This window comes from Corvus kubaryi, unplaced genomic scaffold, assembly GCF_017639235.1.
Source record: "Corvus kubaryi isolate FWS band 111438036 unplaced genomic scaffold, C.kubaryi_AGA036_p1.0 split2-37374, whole genome shotgun sequence".
NCBI lineage: Eukaryota > Metazoa > Chordata > Aves > Passeriformes > Corvidae > Corvus > Corvus kubaryi.
Genome location: NW_024582082.1, coordinates 5,141,854 through 5,159,712, shown reverse-complemented (window position 1 = coordinate 5,159,712; position 17,859 = coordinate 5,141,854). Strand labels below are relative to the sequence as shown.

Here is a 17,859-nt window from a genome sequence, read left to right as displayed (position 1 = left end):
ATGCTGCTATCTGAATAATTACCTCATTCAGCCAGCTTTTCTTCTGGCTTTGCAAGAAAATGTGCATGAAAAATGAGGACAAAACCCTTTTTCTATGTTAGTGTGTAGTGGAATAATATTTCTTCTAAAAAGAAGAAAGCAAGTTTGAGAAAACAAGTAACTGAAATTTCCACAGTGCTTGTGCACACATGTTCTCTCCAGCATTTATCCAGGACCACAGTCCCCCTCAAAGTCCATTAGAGACTGATGGTGCTTGAGGAAAACCTTCCTCAACAAGAATGAGCATTGTTATATGCATTGAAAAATCTAAAGTTTCAGGTCTAGATTATCTGAGCTGATAACCATGCACACAATATTAAATTTCTATAAGCAATTTCTAGACAAAAGCCCCCTTCAGCCAACTCGGTGATAAGGTTTCCTGTGTATATGTGCATGCATATAAGGGAACATTGTTTTAAGGTCTTTTTGTGGAATATATTAATTTATCAGTGGAAATGAAAATACCAATTTTGTAAGAAAAACATTTAAATATTTATATTTTCAGCCAGTATTTTGTCATTCAGGATTTCTTGCTCAGGAGCTATTTTCTAATTTTCTATTTTTTTTACCAGAACGTGTAGACAAAATACATTTCAAGAAAATCCAGTCTTGCATTTCAGGAAGGCAATGTAGCAAACCTGATGCCAATCTTGTCAGAAAGCCTCCAAAACTGACCCAAGGAACTGCCATCTGCAGAAATCTAGCCTAGACAGAATAAAATTCACTTTGGGCTGTAGTACAAACCTCAGCCAGATGTATGGGCCAAGGGCCACAACATCTTTTTCAGAGCAGTCATGCCCCTGAAGTCCAAGAGGACATTTCTGATGGGGTTGGTGAGCATAAGGAGAGCTGGTTGAAGATCCTGGTGAGGATGCATTGAGTGGCCAGGTGCTGTTCAGGTGTAAGACATTAGATTTACTGTTTGGAAGTGCCACAGAGGAGGCACAACAGCCAGGTTGGGCTCAAGATCAGGTATTCACGATTCAAGAAAGGCAGCCCAGCCTTCAGCCCCAATGAGAAAGGCATGCTAGGAATTCCCAGAAAAGGGTTTGAGATCAAAACAGAAAATATCTTTATTCTGCTGAGTGGTTCTTTCCTATCGCTGGTGGTTCTGGCTGCACAGTCCAAAGACTGTAAACAAAAATGACTGAGGAGTGTGGAAAGGAGTGTCATGCATGAAAGGGGAATAAACAAGATCTGGGATCTTGCTTCTGGGAAAGACTGGGCAGATGGAGAAGCATGTAATAGATGTATAAGAAAATTGTGAATACTATGTAGAAGGAATGGTGTAGGTGGGCAATTGTTCACTGCTTGCCAAAATACAGAAATTGGGGTTATTTCCCGGAAGGATTACACAGAAATTGGGGTTATGTCCTGAAACGATGAGGCAGTGATTTCAATGAAGGGAACGGAGATGTTTTTCAATTGATTAAGGGTGTAATACTCTTTATTTCTGTACTTACATCTTCAGTTTGCGAGTGTACATGATCTTCCCCTACCTCTTCCGCTCTTCACGCTGAGCCTCGTCCCCCGTTGCCCGCCCAGGGAACGATGCTGCTCCTCCCGCTCCTCGGTGCCACCAGCCCCGGGGTGATGCGCAGCCCTCTCTGCTCCCCATCCCCGACGGACGAACCCCGGCGCTGCCGCCGTCACGCCCGCCTGGACCGCGACCCTCCCCGCCCCGGCCGGGCGGTGTCTCCGCGGCCCCTGCGCCGCCTTTAAGCTGCGGTGCGTGATGTCACAGCGCTTGGAAGCCGCGGGCGCGGAGCGCGGAGCGCCGGGACCCCGCAGCGCTGCCCGCGGGGACCCCCTGCCCGGCGGGGACCCCCAGCCCCGCGGGACGGGCTCGGCGGCGCAGCATGGGAAGCGTCCAGCTGCAGGAATTCGTGGCGGGCTTGGTGGGCGGTGAGTGATGCCGTGAGCGCGGGCGGGGAGGCAGCGAAGGGGGCACGGCGGAGGTGCCCGGGGATAAAATCCTCCGGGTCACCCACGGTCTGTGCCTCCGCCCGGCGTCTCCCACGGTTTGTTTTGCTTTGGCTCACACGTGCGGTTTAATCCCACTTCCACCGGCGGGATACTTAAAATTCAAGTTTAGAATGTGTGATGCTGCTGTGCGGGGCCGACTTCCAGAGGCTCCGCGTGCCCCCAGCTCCCACCGGCTCTCCCGTCCTTGGCCCCGTGGCTGGAAGCGCTGCCGGGCTCAGAGAGGGCTGGCAGCTCTCAACCCAGGGTTCCCCGTGTCCCCATCCCCGGGAGAGGCACTGCCGGGCTCTGACTCCGCCGTCCCACCGCGGCCACTGGGCCAATGGCCAGGGCAAGGATTGGTCCTGTCTGCTGGGAATTCCGATGGCAAACACCGGGAAACAGGTATCAGAAAGAAAAGGAAGCCAAGCCCATAGAGGTGCCAGTAATGGGGCAAGGTTTACCGAACTGAGAAATGTCCACTGGGTTTGCCAGCTGAGAGGGTGACCAGCTGTGCTGCCCCCAGGGCTGCAGTAGGACAGAGGATCTACTGTGGCACCAGCCACCACAGAGAAAACCTCTGTCCAGGTGACTCTTCAGACCCCACACAGGAGCAGGGTGTGAGGTGGCTCACAGGTGTCCTGCCAGAAGCGGTTACTAAGTTAGCTGACTAAAAAACCCAAAACCTCTGCCAAAAGTTTGCGTGAGCAGCTGATTTTTGGATCTCTGTAGCCTGTGGTTGCTCTCTCTGCCCTGCTGCCCTGTGCTGTGGCTGCACACCCCCGGCAACAGGACAGGATGTCTCGGGAGGTGAACAGCCACCAGTGCTCAGCAGCAGTGGCAGCTGGGAGTTTTCGTGCATAGCACTAGACCATGGGTGGTCTCAGGTCCAGGAGGAGAGGGGACTTTTTTTAACACACTCTTAGAAAAGTCATGATGGGTTGACCAAGGACATGATGCTCTTTTCAGTACTAACCCACTAAGAGTCAGAAACCACGTCGTCCCCAAAGCACCTGTGGGCGCTGGTTTGCACAGACTTGCTGGTGAGGACGCATCACAGATTACCCACTCTCCACAAACCCTAAAACCTGCCAGTATTGTTTGCAACAAACACACAAAACCATATCCTGGCACACAGGTGTTCCATTCTCCTGGAGAAGAGGGAAACCAAATTGTGCTCTGTCCTGCCATGAGAGCTCCTGGCAGTGAGTGGTGTGAGTAGGTGGGTGGACGGAAAGAGAATATGGGCCAGTTTCTCCCCAGAGCACCATGGGGAATAAGGTGGGATGGCTGTAAAGATCTATAGAGAGCAGGATCCTCTGTATCTGAATCCTCTCTGACAGGTATCTCTAGAAACTGCTCTTAAAACAGCAAAGGATGAGGAGTTCATAGGTGCCATTAGCAGTCAGCTAGGACATCACTGAACCAGGAGAAAGCACTGCCTTGTGTCTAACAGGAATCTCACCATTCTGAGGCTAAAAATTTGTGTGAGCTTACAGGAGCGCAAAAGGGGTTGGTCCTGGACAGGACATACATTATTACTTCTCCTTCTCCAGCACCTTTGAGATGTAAAGCTGAAGGAATCCAGGAGAGTGTACAAGAAAAGTACTTAAGCTCAGCTTTTAGCTGTTGTCAGGGACAGGGCACCATGCTGGTCATTGCTCTGGCTAGGCCCCTTACAACCGTTCCTATGGAAATCTCTTCTCTCCTCTAAACCCTTTGCATCCTGTCCTGTCACAAAAGCTTCAGTGTTTTGCATAATACTTTGCTTTCATCCCCAGGAATTGCCAGTGTGGTTGCGGGCCATCCCCTGGACACGGTCAAGGTAAAACAGTTTGAACTGTGTTCACATGTCACCACCCAAACCCTCACCAGTTCAGACCTTCTCTCTAGGTGATGCCTCAAAGGACTTTCACTTATCCCAAAGGGGAATTTGGAATGTTTTCACAGGCTTTCTTCCTCTCCAATGCTCATTTTGAATGAGAAACTAAAAGAACTGACTGATACGTGCAAGTTCCTCTCTGGCGAATTAATGCTGAAAATTAACCTGGCCTTACTTAGTGTGTGGTTCACTGAGCAGTTCTGCCAATGTTTTATTGAACTTTGCCACAGACTAGTATTCAAAGGGCAATGAGGGAACTGTACTTGTTTTGCTGCAGGCACATTTTTATGTGTTTTCCTGGTGCTGGCAATGCTGGAAGGGCAGAGTGCTGAAATTGTTATCCCAGGGCTGTGACATACGGTATTTATGGTTCCCACAAGATAATTATTCCTCCAATGGGAGGATTTAGAGAAGTAAGAAGGTATTTGTCAGCATGATGCAGACAAGCCCATGCACACACCAATGCATCCTGACTCAACCGAGCTGACCATCCCTACTGATGCAGAGATAGAGACGAGGATCCTGTTCCTTTCTGGTTTTTTGTTCAGGCATTTCTGGGCAGCTTTCATCACTTTAGCTTCTCTGCCCTTGTTGGGGTTGTTCAGCCTGAAGAATAGAAATCTATTGGAGAAATCTATTTGGAGAAATCTATTTCTCCAAAGAAATCTTATTGTAGCCTTCCTGTACTTGAAGGGGGCCTAAAATAAAGACAGAATTTTTAGCAGGGCCCGTTGCGATAGGACAAGGGGTCGTGGTTTTAAACTGAAAGAGAATAGGTTTAGATTAGATATAAGGAAGTCTTATACAAAAAAGGTGGTAAAACACTGACACAGGCTCCCCAGAGACGTGGGGGATGCCCCATCCCTGGAAACATTCAAAGGCAGGATGGATGGGGCTCTGAGCAACCTGGTCTAGTTGGAGATGGCCCTGCTCATTGCAGGGAGGTTGAACAAGATGACCTTAAAAGATCCCTTTCAAATCAAGCCATTCCACAGTTCTGTGACTCTGTGTTCCCTGCTCTGGTTCAAGCCTGGCTCTGGCACCAGGCAGGACTGCCAGTTGTGGCAAACCCAGAAGTCACTGGTCATGTTTGCACCTTGAAGACTTTGGAGGGTGATGCTGAGCAGGCAGGGCCTAGCACGGCCCACACCACATCCCTGCCCCAGCCATCACAGCCATCCCCTTGCACACAGCAGGCTCTCCTGGGATCAGGAGATGCCCAGCCAGCACTATCCTTTCTGAGCTGCTGAAGTGCTACCAGTCCCAAGGGCATCCCTGCGCAAAGGTGGGTGCAGACGCCCCATGGGAGGAGACAGAAGGCTGCCCACACCACCCAGCCATGGGCAGGGCACAGGCAGCAAAGGCAGGCTCTGCCCAGCATTGCCAAGGCAATCCCCATCTCAGGCTGATAGTCATGGCATCATTGCCTGGTTTGCAGGGGGTTAGCAGTGAGAATCCTGCTGGGTAACATCGAGTTTCTGGATGCCAAGACAGAGCAAGCCCATCCTTCAGTGGTTATAAAGACAACTGTCAGGCTGCCCCCTCTGCTGCTCTCGGCTTTGGGCAAGGCTTTGCCTCGGGAATACCAAGTAGGCAGACTTGTTATCTTTCCCAATTCAGGAGCAGGAAAGTGGAAAAGAGAGGTTTTGCACAGCACTAGGCCAGCAAAGGGGCTGCTCAGCAGCATCTGCAGCTGCCAGGGCATGAAGGGTCTTTCCTCATCTGGGGGAGGAGGCAGGACTGAGTATAAGGCTCTGTGGGGTAAGTGGCATCTACACCGCAGTTCCCATCAAGCCACCTCTTCCCCCTTCAGCCATCTCTTCCCATCGTTGCAGCTTCCATCAAACCCCAGAAGCTGTTTTTTCCTACGTCCTTGCAAAACTTTAAAAGCTGTGTCTTTACTGAGTTTTCATCCTCATTGCATTCATTTCCCCAGAACTTTCTTCAGCTTCTGGGTGTCACCCAAGAGCCCTATCTAATCAAAACGTAACAAAAAGGAGAACTTTACAGTGGAATATCCATACTCGTAGTAGCTGACTTTGTCAGAGATGCCAACAGCGATTTCAGTGCCAGATGTTAACAGTTTAGCTAAGGGACATGTGTGAGAAAACCATATTGTGAGAACATTCAGTTGCCCTCAGTTACTCAAAAAATATATTAACTTGAACCTCTAAATACCTGGTTACTGGGTAAAAGAAAAATAACAAGCCCATGAAGGCAAAGTGGAAATGTTCAGGCCAAGATGAAGCCAGGAGGGAACTCAGGGCTGAGCACAGGGGTCACCTTGTCCTAGGCTGCTCAGAGTGCAGCCACCTTCCCCTGGTCCCCCCCAGCCCCGTTATGCCCAGTGTGAGTCAGTGTGCCCGGTCTGCACCCGTGGCCTGGGCCTGCCCGCGTTGCACAGCGTGTTCTGCGAGAGCCACGGCAGCATCTTCATGTACCAGCTTGTTCTGAGGGCTCAGTAAATATTCTGTTTTTGCTGCTGCTTCTCTGTGGCCTCTGGCCAGGCCTGGAGCAGAGCAGGGATGCTCCATGTGTGCAAACAGCTGCATGGAGCCACCCCAGGGTGAGGGGCGAGCCTGGGCTCAGGGGCGAACACAAACCTTGGTCCCTCCTGCTCCTGCCAGGGTCCCATTGTGGCACTGGCAGCCTATTGCAGTGCTCTGGGCCAAAGGATTGTGCCAGATGCTGTTTGCCATCCAAAAGCTCCCACCAGTCATGAACTCTGGTGGACACACATTCCTTTGGGCTTTAAATTCCCAAATAATTTCCTGCTTCACCCTGGTGTAAATCAGGGCAGCACCAGCAGAGCGGAATGGACACTGTCCCTCCAGTGCAGGTTGGCACTGTCCCTTCAGACTTGATTGCTAGCAGCAGTGCTGATAAATAATGCTGTCCCCATTCCCTAAATATATTCCTGATGGAGCATGTGTGAGTTTCTTCCTATAAAAAATAAGCTCTGGCCTCAGCTAGGATGAAGCCCCAGGCGCTGTGGAGTGAACAGTGTTTCCATTTCCTTGTACACCTCTAAGCCCAAAAAATGCATCCCTTGTTAGGACATTTCTAGAGCAACCTTGTGAGCAGCTTGAATGAAAGATGATCTAAATATAAACATATGAGAAGGGGAAAATATGCTGAATCCTATAGGCTTTGTTGTGACTCACATGCCATTTCTTATATCTGTTGGAAGGTGTATAACCAAATTGCTTTCCAGAAATAAAATGTCTTTCTTTTAAATTATGTGAAAATGTATTTTTGAGGGAAGCACGGAGAATTCCTGAGATGGCACTGAATTATTTTAACTTCAATTAGTATCTCTATGTCTTAAAATCCACCTTGCAGCAGAAGGGCCCAGAAGTCTCCCAAAGGAGCTCACCTCTCCTCTCTTTGCAACACATCCCAGCCTTCCCTGAGAGTCTCCAAATGGAGACGACCACATTACTCTTCAATTTCCACAAAAATCAGGCCCCGGCCAATGACAGCACTGCACATCAGCAGCCTGCTGTGCCGGGTCAGGGTGGCTGGTCCAGACTTCAGAGCAGTTCGATAGTCATCAATTCCAGATGTTGCAGAGAGCTTCAGGCTGTGAGTTCTCGCTTAGCCTTGCTTCTGGGAAAGTTCAAGAGGGTGGATGCACATATATCTTATTTTATTGCCCAGTTCTCTTTACGACTAAGGAAGGACTTGCTCTCAAAGCAAAGTACACACTGTTTATGTAGCATGAGCTTTCATTGGGCTGGAAGCATAGGATTTTAATCATGTTTTACAAATGTCTTTTGCAGACTCGTTTGCAAGCTGGACAAGGATATGGAAATACACTCAAGTGTGTTCTCACTGTGTACAGAAATGAGTCTGTAAGTACTTCATTGTACTTTAAATGTGCTGGTAGAAAGTGCAAGTCAATAAATAGATAAATGCATAAAGCAATTGTACAAAATGTTGTTGACACCAGCAGTTATATAAAGACCAATAACGTTGATGCAATTGAGCCTGCAAACCCTTACAGCCTTCTCTTGCTTAACTCTAAGGTAACCCTCTTGGTGATCCTATAGGGAAAAGAGTGATCCCTGGCATGGAATGATCAGTGTCTCCACATGGGTTAGAGCGTTGCATCCACTGGGATTCTTTTGCCTGATCTCACTGGCAAAGGTCTCCCAGAGGGATTTTGCTGACTTTGGTGAAGCCAGAACAAACACTGTCTATACAAGGAACTTCTACGTAGGTTCCTGTGCTTTCAGCCATATCCTGTATTCTGCACAATCTTCATAAGCCTTTAGCAGCATGAACAAATTTCCTTCCCTCAGCATGTGCAAACAGTTGGTCCCAGGAGACATCTGCTACTTGTATTTGCATTTCATCCCTGACTATGGCAGGGGATTGGAAAGAGATGACTTTCAAAGTCCTTTTCAACCCAAACCATTCTGTGATTTCTAACCTGATAGACAAGTAGGGGTTTACACTGCTCAGTCTCCTAAGCCCTGCTCCCTTCCCTGGATAGGTGGCTGGCTTCTTCAAGGGCATGTCCTTCCCACTGGCCAGCATCGGCATCTACAGCTCCATGGTGTTCGGTGTCTACAGCAACACGCTGCGGTTCCTCAGCCGGCTGCACCACGGGGACGCGGCTGCCGCGCCATCGCTCACCGACATGACTGTGGCCAGCCTCGTGGCAGGGGTGCTCTCTGTGGGCATTGGCACTCCCGTGGAGCTGGTCAAGATAAGGCTACAGATGCAAACACAGCCATACACCAAAGGTAGGAAGCAAGAGTTGCTTCTGCCTGTCTCTGCCAGTCCTTGGTGCATACACAGAGCTTTACAACAACTTTTTTTCAAGGCCGGGCTCTCTGCTGCCTCGTGCTGCTGCAGTTGGGCTAAAACTTCCCCCTTTTGCCTGAGGATGGACCCCATCCTGCTCAGCTCAAGGGAAGGGTTTTTATCAGTGGCATTTCCAGCCATTTGGGATCTATAAGGAACATGAGGCAGGTCTGCTCAAGACCAGAAGCTGCATGAACTGTGAGTTCCTGGTATGTGAGGTCCCCTGGAGATCCCAGCAGCAGCACCATGGCTGCCAGCAGCAATACTAGCTCCCCATCTCCCTCTGCACGCTCTCAGTCCCATATATATTTGCCTATAAACCTTTCTCCATTATTCCACTCTTCTCTGTTCAAAAGCAGAAGTTTCCCATTTACATTTAAAAACCACTGACTTATTTCACACAGGGTGCCAGGTAGCCCAGGTGTGGGCAGCATGGGTCAGGAGGGGACACCAGCAGGATGGCAGTGGGTGGCTGTTCCCTGTCCACAAGCTGCAGGCAGAAGGAGCTGCTTCAGCTCTAGACAGCAGCTGAATTCCATTGAAGGCTGCCAGCATGCAGCAAACCCCAGCAGAGCACATGCACAACCAAATGAAGACATGGAGCAGCTTCAGAGCTGAATAGCTTGGATTTCCGCATTTCACCTTTCTCATGATTACAGTCATGGTGTTGAACTGTGAAATGCTGCCATTTTTCTGTTGCTTTGATAAAACAACATTATGTCCATTTTTAAAGCCTCCATGCGGCTTAGCAATCTAATGCCTTTTACAAAAAGAACTTGGTCTGCATGGGAAGGGCCAGACTCTGAAGATGTTAAGGCTTTCAAAGATGTGACTTGGCATAAGTTGAAGCTAAAATTCATGAAAATTGGGAACATAGCCTTAAACTTATTTGGAAATCTCACTGGGCACATACCTATTGGGAGGTATGCCACACATCTAAGAAAAATCTGTCCTGAAGAGTCTAAATGTCTTCTGAAAATGGTCCTAAGTACTCTCTCTTAAAACTTTTTTCCCATGCTATCTGTTGACGCCAGCAGAAGAAAATGGATGGCAGTGACTTCTAATCAATGGTAGTGGGCTTTGGACAGTTGTTCTGTGGCAATACATCTATTTTAACAGTTGTATCTTTTTTTTTTTTTTTTGTAGAAAGTGTTAAGCTAAAATCCACAGTTCCTGGATCTCCTGTGTACCGAGGCCCAATTCACTGCTTTAGGACAATCCTGCAGAAAGAGGGGATAGCAGGGGTATACCGAGGCAATGTAGCAATGCTCCTAAGGGATGTTCCTGGGTACTACGCCTATTTCATTCCTTACGCAATGTTCTGTGACTGGATAACTCCTGATGGAAGCATTTCTCCTAATCCCTCCTCTATCTGGGTGGCAGGGGGTGTAGCAGGTAAGCACCTTTACTTCCTCACAGCACTGGCAAAACAAGGATGGGAAGGTTCTCAGGGCAGATTACGAGGGTGACTCAAGGGCCTCCGCATCATCCTGAACATCAGGAGAGGACACGGGACTGAACGACCTTCCTCCCCCAGGGCCAGGTTTTCTGGCACCACAACTGCACTTTATGACTTGACAAACTTTATGGAAGTCGTGTTATCAGACCTTCATTGGGCTCAGTGTCAGTGAAGAGGAGAACAGACACTGCCTTCGTCTCCCTGGATGCCTCAGGGCAGCCTGCCAATCACATTGCCAGGGATACATGGCAGCCAAGATTTCTCCAGAAGAGGACTTCAACCTGTTGGCTGGCCACCAGGAGGGAGTGCACCTACCCACACCTAGCAGAAGCCAAGTTGACTGTTACTGATCTCCTTCTTTTTTCCATGTGTATGCTTGCCAGTAAGGCCGGCACGTGCATCCCCCACCATGTGAAAGGTCACCCCTACACCCACTCCCGACTTCTTGGCCATTTCTAAATTGCAGATCCATAAAGGCAAATCAGTCCTTAGCTCAGGTCATGATAATAAAATGCCTTCTCCATTCCTCCTCAAATAAAGAGGCCCCTGGTTCCTCTGGACAGCTTTTCTAGTGTGCCTCAACACTCATGTAGGTTCAGACAAATTCTTGTCTGTCCAGCTGGGCCACAGATTGCAGTCGTGTGCTGATCTTTCCAGAGGCAATGCATCCCCCTCAGCTGCAGGCTGATCAATGGAAATAGGTGTTTCTTTAGAGGAATGATAGCATATCTCACTGCGTGGAGCCTAATCCTGGCAGCCTGAGATGCACCTACCTCTTATTCGTATCCTCAGCTCAAACTTTGCTTTACAATGGAATTATCAGAAGACTCCATTTTTTCTGAAATAGTCCCAAGTGGCAGCTCAGACTCTTCCCATGGCATGTCCACGTTCCACCAGAAGCAGCAGCAGATAGATTTGCAATTGGAGAAGCCCTTCTTGGGTTGCCTACATCTGATCAGCAGCATAACCTCCAAAATCTGAATGCTTCTTCCAGAAACCAGGAACTTTCTCCCAGAAACACTGTTTTGGTGCCTGAGCAGGGTGAATGCCCTGACATGAATATCGCATGAATATGATGTGATAGATGAGAGGTCAATTTCTGAGTTCACTGACCTGCGGCCAAAGAAGTATAGAGAAGGAATTATTCAAATACTTCTGCATTTTTCCAGGAGCTGTTTCCTGGGCAGTATGTACTCCAATGGATGTTGTGAAAAGTCGACTTCAGGCAGATGGAGTTTATTTAAACCAGTACAAAGGGACCCTTGACTGCATGTTGCAGAGCTACCAGAATGAGGGCGTAAAAGTAAGTGACATTTGAAGTAAAATCTGGTTATTAGGTATTTAATTGTCAATTAGAAAATACAGTGGCTGTTAAGAACCTGTCTGCAGGGTTGAGAGACAGCTAAAGGCAGTTAGTACTAAATTATTATAATGGCAGTAGGTAATTAGCATGCAGATTCCTTCTAAATCAAAAAAAGTGAGAGTAATAATGCATGTTACACAATAAAGAAATTAATGACTGGGGATCACACACTGTTGGTGTAATTAACTTCAAACAACATTTCATGTTAGTGTATTTAATAATGGATATAATTTGACTTATCATAAATCAGAAGTAGAAAGTCTTACCTCCGTGCTTGCTTCTACAAAATGCAGAGGTCAAATGTTTCCCACTGACTTTGATGTCAATGAACCAATTCTGGTGGGACTGTCTTGGCACTCTGGGTATGTCTGGTCACCTTGGGCAATGCTTTGGTGGAGTTGCTTTGCACTGCATGCCCTCATTTTGCACCCAGGTAGAGTTGATTGTCAGCGTTCCTAAATCAGGATTGCTTCCGTTTCAAACATGAAGAAGGGCTGCGTGCCAAAAAAGCTTATCCTCCTTTTCTGACTCTGTCTGTTAGTGTAATAAAAGGTATTTGTTCTACCTGCAAACATTGCCTCAGTAAAATGTGAATGGCAGGGAACAAGGGTTTGAAGTTTTATTGCATTGCCAAGGCAGGGTTGTGGAAGTAATGTCTTCTGATATTGAAATCAATCTGGATTTATCATCAGAACAGCACGTTGGCTCTTAGCTCCAAAGTTTTAATTTTCACATTCTGTGAGAAATGCAACAAGTTACAAGCAGGAAAATAACCCACAAAATCACAAGTCAGTGTGATTTCAATATTTGCTAACATGCCACTACGTTAGGCTAGCTGTCACAGGAGCCTGTGGTGTGGTTCAGTTTTTGCCACTGAGTGAAAAAAGTCACATTCCTGTGAAGCACAAGCACTTGGAGAGCTGCTGGGGACTGTGCTTGGACAGTCAGAGGGGGAACAGGGTGCCCAGGCTCTACAGTACCTGCCTCGTGCATTCCCCTTGGTGTGCACTTTCAGAGTAGGGTGGCTGAAATGGGAACTTCCATGGGTTTTCCCTTCTCTCTCCATCCTCATCCTCATCCTATGCCCTCCTTGTCCTGCCTGAATTAACAGCTGTAAGGGTTTGCTGCTGGAGTTCTGTACTTCTTGTAGTTTTCCTGCTGTCACACCTGGCACCTGCCCCAAAGCCATCAGTAGGATTGAGTAATAGTTGATAGCAAGACTGGATCCTGCTCTTGTAAGAAAAATCTTTTTAAATGTTGGGAGATTCACGACTGACAAATGGCAAACCCAGGGCTGTATGTTTTCATTCTGGGACAAAGGAACAGCATTCTCAGTGCTGGAAAAAACTGCTTGATGTACACAAAGAAATGCAACTATAACCCTTGTCTTTTTCCAGAGCCAGGTGTGTTCATTCTGATAAGAAAAATTTATGCCTCTGGACTTTTCATCCTAAATCTTCATTATTATTTGACTTGGCTCTCTTGTGTTACTTTATGGATAATGCAAAAACACTGAATTTCCTCCCAGAAACTTCTCTTTACTAACAAAATAAAACATCCCAATAAATCAAATAATATGCAAAATGTCCCAACACAGCAATTTCACATTGCAAGTTTTATCTAAAGTATGTGAACATATTTTGATTCTATCTCAAACAAGTCAGCACTATGCTTAGGATTTATTGGACATAAGATAGGATGATTTTTAGTAGAGTTCAGTAATTTCAAGGGAAAAACTGGTTATACATTTAAGTCTAAGGTCTTCTGCTCTTGGGGACAAGATTATTCATGTTTGTTTTATAATAGCTGTGGGAACTTTGCCGTTATAAAGCCTGGAAAGGGGTTTAATTGCTGATGCTCCTTTTCATGTCTATTGTGAACTTGTGGTGTTTAGATTGGTGACTTGTGGTGATGAGCTTTGGTGGTTAATGGAATGATTTTGTGAGAAATGGGCCAGCAGAGATACTCCCTGCAACCATCATGTTATGAGCAGACTCACCCCGAAGCGAGCAGTTTGTGCCCATCCTCGCACACACCAGGGTGTGCTGTTTGTAGTGAGGGGGGGTTCAAAGGGACACCAGTTAAGGCCAGGAGTCAGGAGTGACAAGGTTTTTTCAAAAGCACTTTACTGTTCAAGCACTTAAAAGCCACATAATCTTTCACTCCTGTACATGCCAGCATCTTTTAAAAGGAAATATATTGAGCAGAAAAAGGAAATCTGGAAGCTGGTATTTATTATTTTAATTAAAGAAAGTACTGGGTTATGTATGGGTACCAAAGTTTGACCCTAGGAAGACTCATGTGAAAATATCAGCTTCTATCAAATATTTTTGCCAAAGGCAGTAGTGAGAGAGTTCTCAGCAAGGTACAGAGGAAGTCTGGTTTTCAGTTGATTGAAAAATTCCTTCTATGCTCAAAGGTGAAACCTGAAAAATAATCCCTGTGACACAGTGCCCGCATGGCTGGGCCGGCTCGCAGCCACACCGCTCCGTCTCCACTTTCCAAACATCTTCTGTGCCCACAGACCCAGCCCCGGGGGTCAGAGCATTTCCTGCATGGAAACAGAGCCTTCTTGTACCCTGGGGTTTGCATAGGGTTTACAAGTTTATGGATGCAAAGGAAAGGAAGGCCAGGTTGGACGAGGCTTGCAGCAATGTGGTCTGGGGGAGTACCCCTGTCCATGGCAGGAGGTTAGAACAAGGTGAGCTTGAAGGTCCCTTCCAACCCAGAGCACTGTGTGGTTCTGTCACCCTATGACTGTAGCTGGGTAGGACAACACTGGAAGACATTTTAGATTTCTTGCTTTCTGTTTTACACCAGTTCCATGAGGCCAGCTTTTACACTTCACCTCTTGTAGCTCTGGCTGGTAGGTACAGATGGGGGTCCATAGGGAGCACAGGGCACAATGATACCAAACCAGTGGCTTCTGCCATTGCATTCCCGTTCCCCAGTGCCGACCTCAGCTAAGACCAGCAGTGGGAGCGTATCTTCCAAGCAAACCAAAAAGATTTGGTTCTTCAGAATCCCACAATGACTTCAGTCAATGTTTTCTTCCTCTTCTTAAAGCAGTCAGTATATTCTTATGCTCTAACCTTTCTCCATCCCCAACAGGTCTTTTTTAGGGGCCTCATGGTAAATACAGTGCGAGGATTCCCATCGAGTGCAGCCATGTTTCTTGGCTACGAACTTTCTCTCAAAGCAATGAAAAGATGCCAAACTGAGACCAATCCCTAACTCCCAGGTCAGACCCTCTAGCTTTATTAAAATTACAGAATTAATCTTTGAATCCAATAGGGTTGCAATTGCATCGATCCTCTGAAAGTCATATTACTTACATGGGTACCTACACCTGAATAGCCAAACACAATTTGGGTCCATGGGATTCTGAGCAGACAGCAGATGTGCCAATGGATTTTAGTTTCAGTCTACATCTCCTGAAGCTTCACTGTAACCCGTTCTGATTGTTGTGATTATTTTAATTAATATCAATCAGAAAAAAAATTTGAAAGCAGAATATTCTCTAAATTAATAATTAATAATTAATAAAATTTATAAATTTTGAAATATTATTTTTACTGTAGTCCCTGCACAGTATTCTTTCTTCCCTTGTTCTATCCACAAAGATATGAAATTAAGCTGTTTCGAAGTGCCTTGACTACCAACTCACTGTTTCACTCTTTCCCTCATTAACTTAGAGTTGCATAAAGGAGCAAGATTAAAAATACCTGATTAAAGAACCTTTTTTAGCAGCTAGATACTCAAGATTTTTCTTGGAAGTCTTTGCTGTTTTCTGCAGTACTTCATAAATCTCCTTCTTTCTTATTTCAAAAGTGTTGCCGAGAAGACCAGAAAGTCTCCTACTTTCCTGAGCCAAATCAGCAGTGTGGTGTTGGTGAGGGCTCACCTGCTCTGACTGAAGACTCCCATCCTGCACCTACAGCAACTGCTGTGGACACGTAGTCCATGGAGGACACTGAAAATCACACACAAAAGCTCTATCAAATCCAAAGACTATTTTATTATCAAGTCTTTCACTGTTGACTGAGAACAACTTAATAATTCTGGTGGTGGTGGTGGGCTTCTTCATCAATGACATTTTTCCTATTGAGCCAGGAAGACAACTTACTTCCCTTTCCCAAGGGATGTACCCAAACCCAGCCCACCTCACGTCACCAAGGCAGTGTCTTTCGTACAACACGGCATTCCAACATTAATTTTTTTTTGTGAACAAGGAAAGGAGGAAGTGCGGTGGGTACACAGGTGCTTTTTCTGTAGGAAGGTCTGGATTCCCACCAAATCCTAGTTTGCTTTCAGGTTCAAAGTGGGTGACTCCTCACATACAAACGCTCATGTTCTACAACACAGTTTGGCACAGTTTAACACATTATCATGAAAAATGTGAAAGGTTTCAACAAATTCAGTCTGTTATTCAAGGTATAAATTAAATTGAGAAACAGGAGTATGTTAAATTCAGAGGCTAAGCTGCTTTTTTTAATACAGAAAACAACAAAACAAGTCTGCATTTCATATAGAAGGCTGCCTATTAATTTACACAGCTTGCCTGGTGCAGCCCGCCAGGGACCAGCTTGAGGTATCTCGTTAGACCTTCTGAGCTCCCTGACATGACCTGCCAGCTGCCAAAACGTGCAGACATCACTTTGTAGCCTTGAGCAGACCAACACCAGAGGAACTCTCTTTAGGACAGTATATTTCAGACCTCCAGCTCTTTGCTGGAATCCCACTGAGACCACTGGGGCAGGCCCAGTCTATCTTTGGTCTACCTCAGCCTCTCAGTTATTCCAAGATCTTTTACATCATGATTATTTCTGTTTATGCTGTTAAATATCCTTATGATTTATTTTCTAAGCATGGAGCTTTTGATGCCAAAGCCCAAGAAGAAACAGCTTTGCTGCAACAAGAGGACTCTGGTGGTGCTGGCAGGAGAGGCCAAGGGGTAACTGGCTCACATGCAGAGGGACACACAGCATGCAGGAATAATCTAGGACAACACTTCATCTGGGAAATGTTCTAGAGGAACAGTTCTTCCTCTGGAGAAGAGCTCTGGGGGAAAGGCCCAGTGATTGCAGTTTCAGGAGATGCCTTCAAAAAAGGTTTTTGAAGACAATGTGGAGCAGCTCTCCAGCTTTCCTTCATAAAAGGAGAAGAAAACAGAAACTCCCATGTCCTCTTCCCTGGATGAATGGAGGAATTGGTCACAACACTTGAAGATCTCAGCAGAAAGTGCCTAAAACTTTGGTCCTGTAGCAGTACTTGGAAACGAGGTCACCTTCCTTGGGCTCCTCATCACTGAGGCCCAGATTAAAAACAGAAGTGTGGATGCTTCCAGAACTGGCCTTAAAATGGTGAATAAACAGCTGGTGTTGCTTCATCTCAGGACTTGCAGGTGAGAAGGCTCACAGTGCCTTTGACCTTCTTGAGGACACATGGAACTGTTTTTGACAAACAATATGGAAAAAAATTGATGAGCCTTCACACAAGTATTTGTTGCTGGCTGCATTTAAGGATTCATCCTTTCCATGTTGCCTATTTTAAGGCATGTATGTAAAACATGTTTTTTAGATGGATAATACTGTGTCTCTCCAGGGATAATACTTAGGCAGACTATTTTTATAATGCAAATAAACGTTGTGTTTATCTGCCTGCATAATGTAAAATGGACCATGAATTAATTAAACTGATGAGTTCACAACAAGCTTGTGTACCTGCATGATCCTGCCGTCATGGTGCCCAAGTTTGATCCATTCAGTGCTCTCTGGGTGTAAAGCCCTGAGACCCACATTGGAGTTGCATGGTGATATTTCATTATATTATTCATCCAATTAAACCAGTTTTGAGATGGGAGCCCAGGATTTGCCTGGACAAAACTCTTGGGTAGCACACACCTGTCAGAAGGAGCTGTCAGGGAGAGCCATGGGCACCCTGGTGTGGAAAGGGAGCAGAGGGCAGAAAGCTACTCTATATAATATAAATATATATAATATAAATACAAAATAATGAAGAGCAAGTGGGAAGTGAATATAAAGCTTTGGCCACTTGATGGCATCCTCATCCCTGGCAGGGCATGTGCTAGAGCTGCCGGGCAATCCCTCTGTGTCTTGTCCATTCAACCCCGAGTCCAAGTCTGCTGCCAAACCAGAACACATTCCCTTCCCCATGGGCAGCCCCCCCACTGGACAGCTTCTACATGATTTTGGGGTGACCCTGCCTGGCCAAAGTCTGCCTTGGTCTGGCAGCACTGGAGGGAAGCCCTGGACACACTGGTTAATCAGTTTGTCACCCCATTAGCATTCACAGACAAACCACAAAAGAGGCAAAGCAACC

The 17,859-nt window shown here is 46.5% G+C and overlaps 1 protein-coding gene across 2 annotated transcripts; it reads left to right on the top strand.

Annotated features, from left to right (window-relative positions):
- Positions 1-1,798: 1,798 nt before the first annotated feature.
- On the top strand, positions 1,799-17,230 carry SLC25A48 (solute carrier family 25 member 48). 2 transcript variants are annotated; one of them, XM_042014738.1, is made up of 8 exons: positions 1,799-1,944; positions 3,783-3,826; positions 7,666-7,737; positions 8,382-8,634; positions 9,842-10,090; positions 11,324-11,457; positions 14,629-14,758; positions 15,349-17,230. In XM_042014738.1, exons 1-7 carry the CDS (start codon positions 1,899-1,901, stop codon positions 14,749-14,751), a joined length of 921 nt encoding a protein of 306 aa, XP_041870672.1. In that variant the 5' UTR covers positions 1,799-1,898; the 3' UTR covers positions 14,752-14,758; positions 15,349-17,230. The 2 variants fall into 2 exon arrangements, with proteins under 2 accessions (XP_041870672.1, XP_041870673.1); XM_042014739.1 differs by lacking the exon at positions 14,629-14,758.
- The last annotated feature ends 629 nt before the right edge of the window (positions 17,231-17,859 follow it).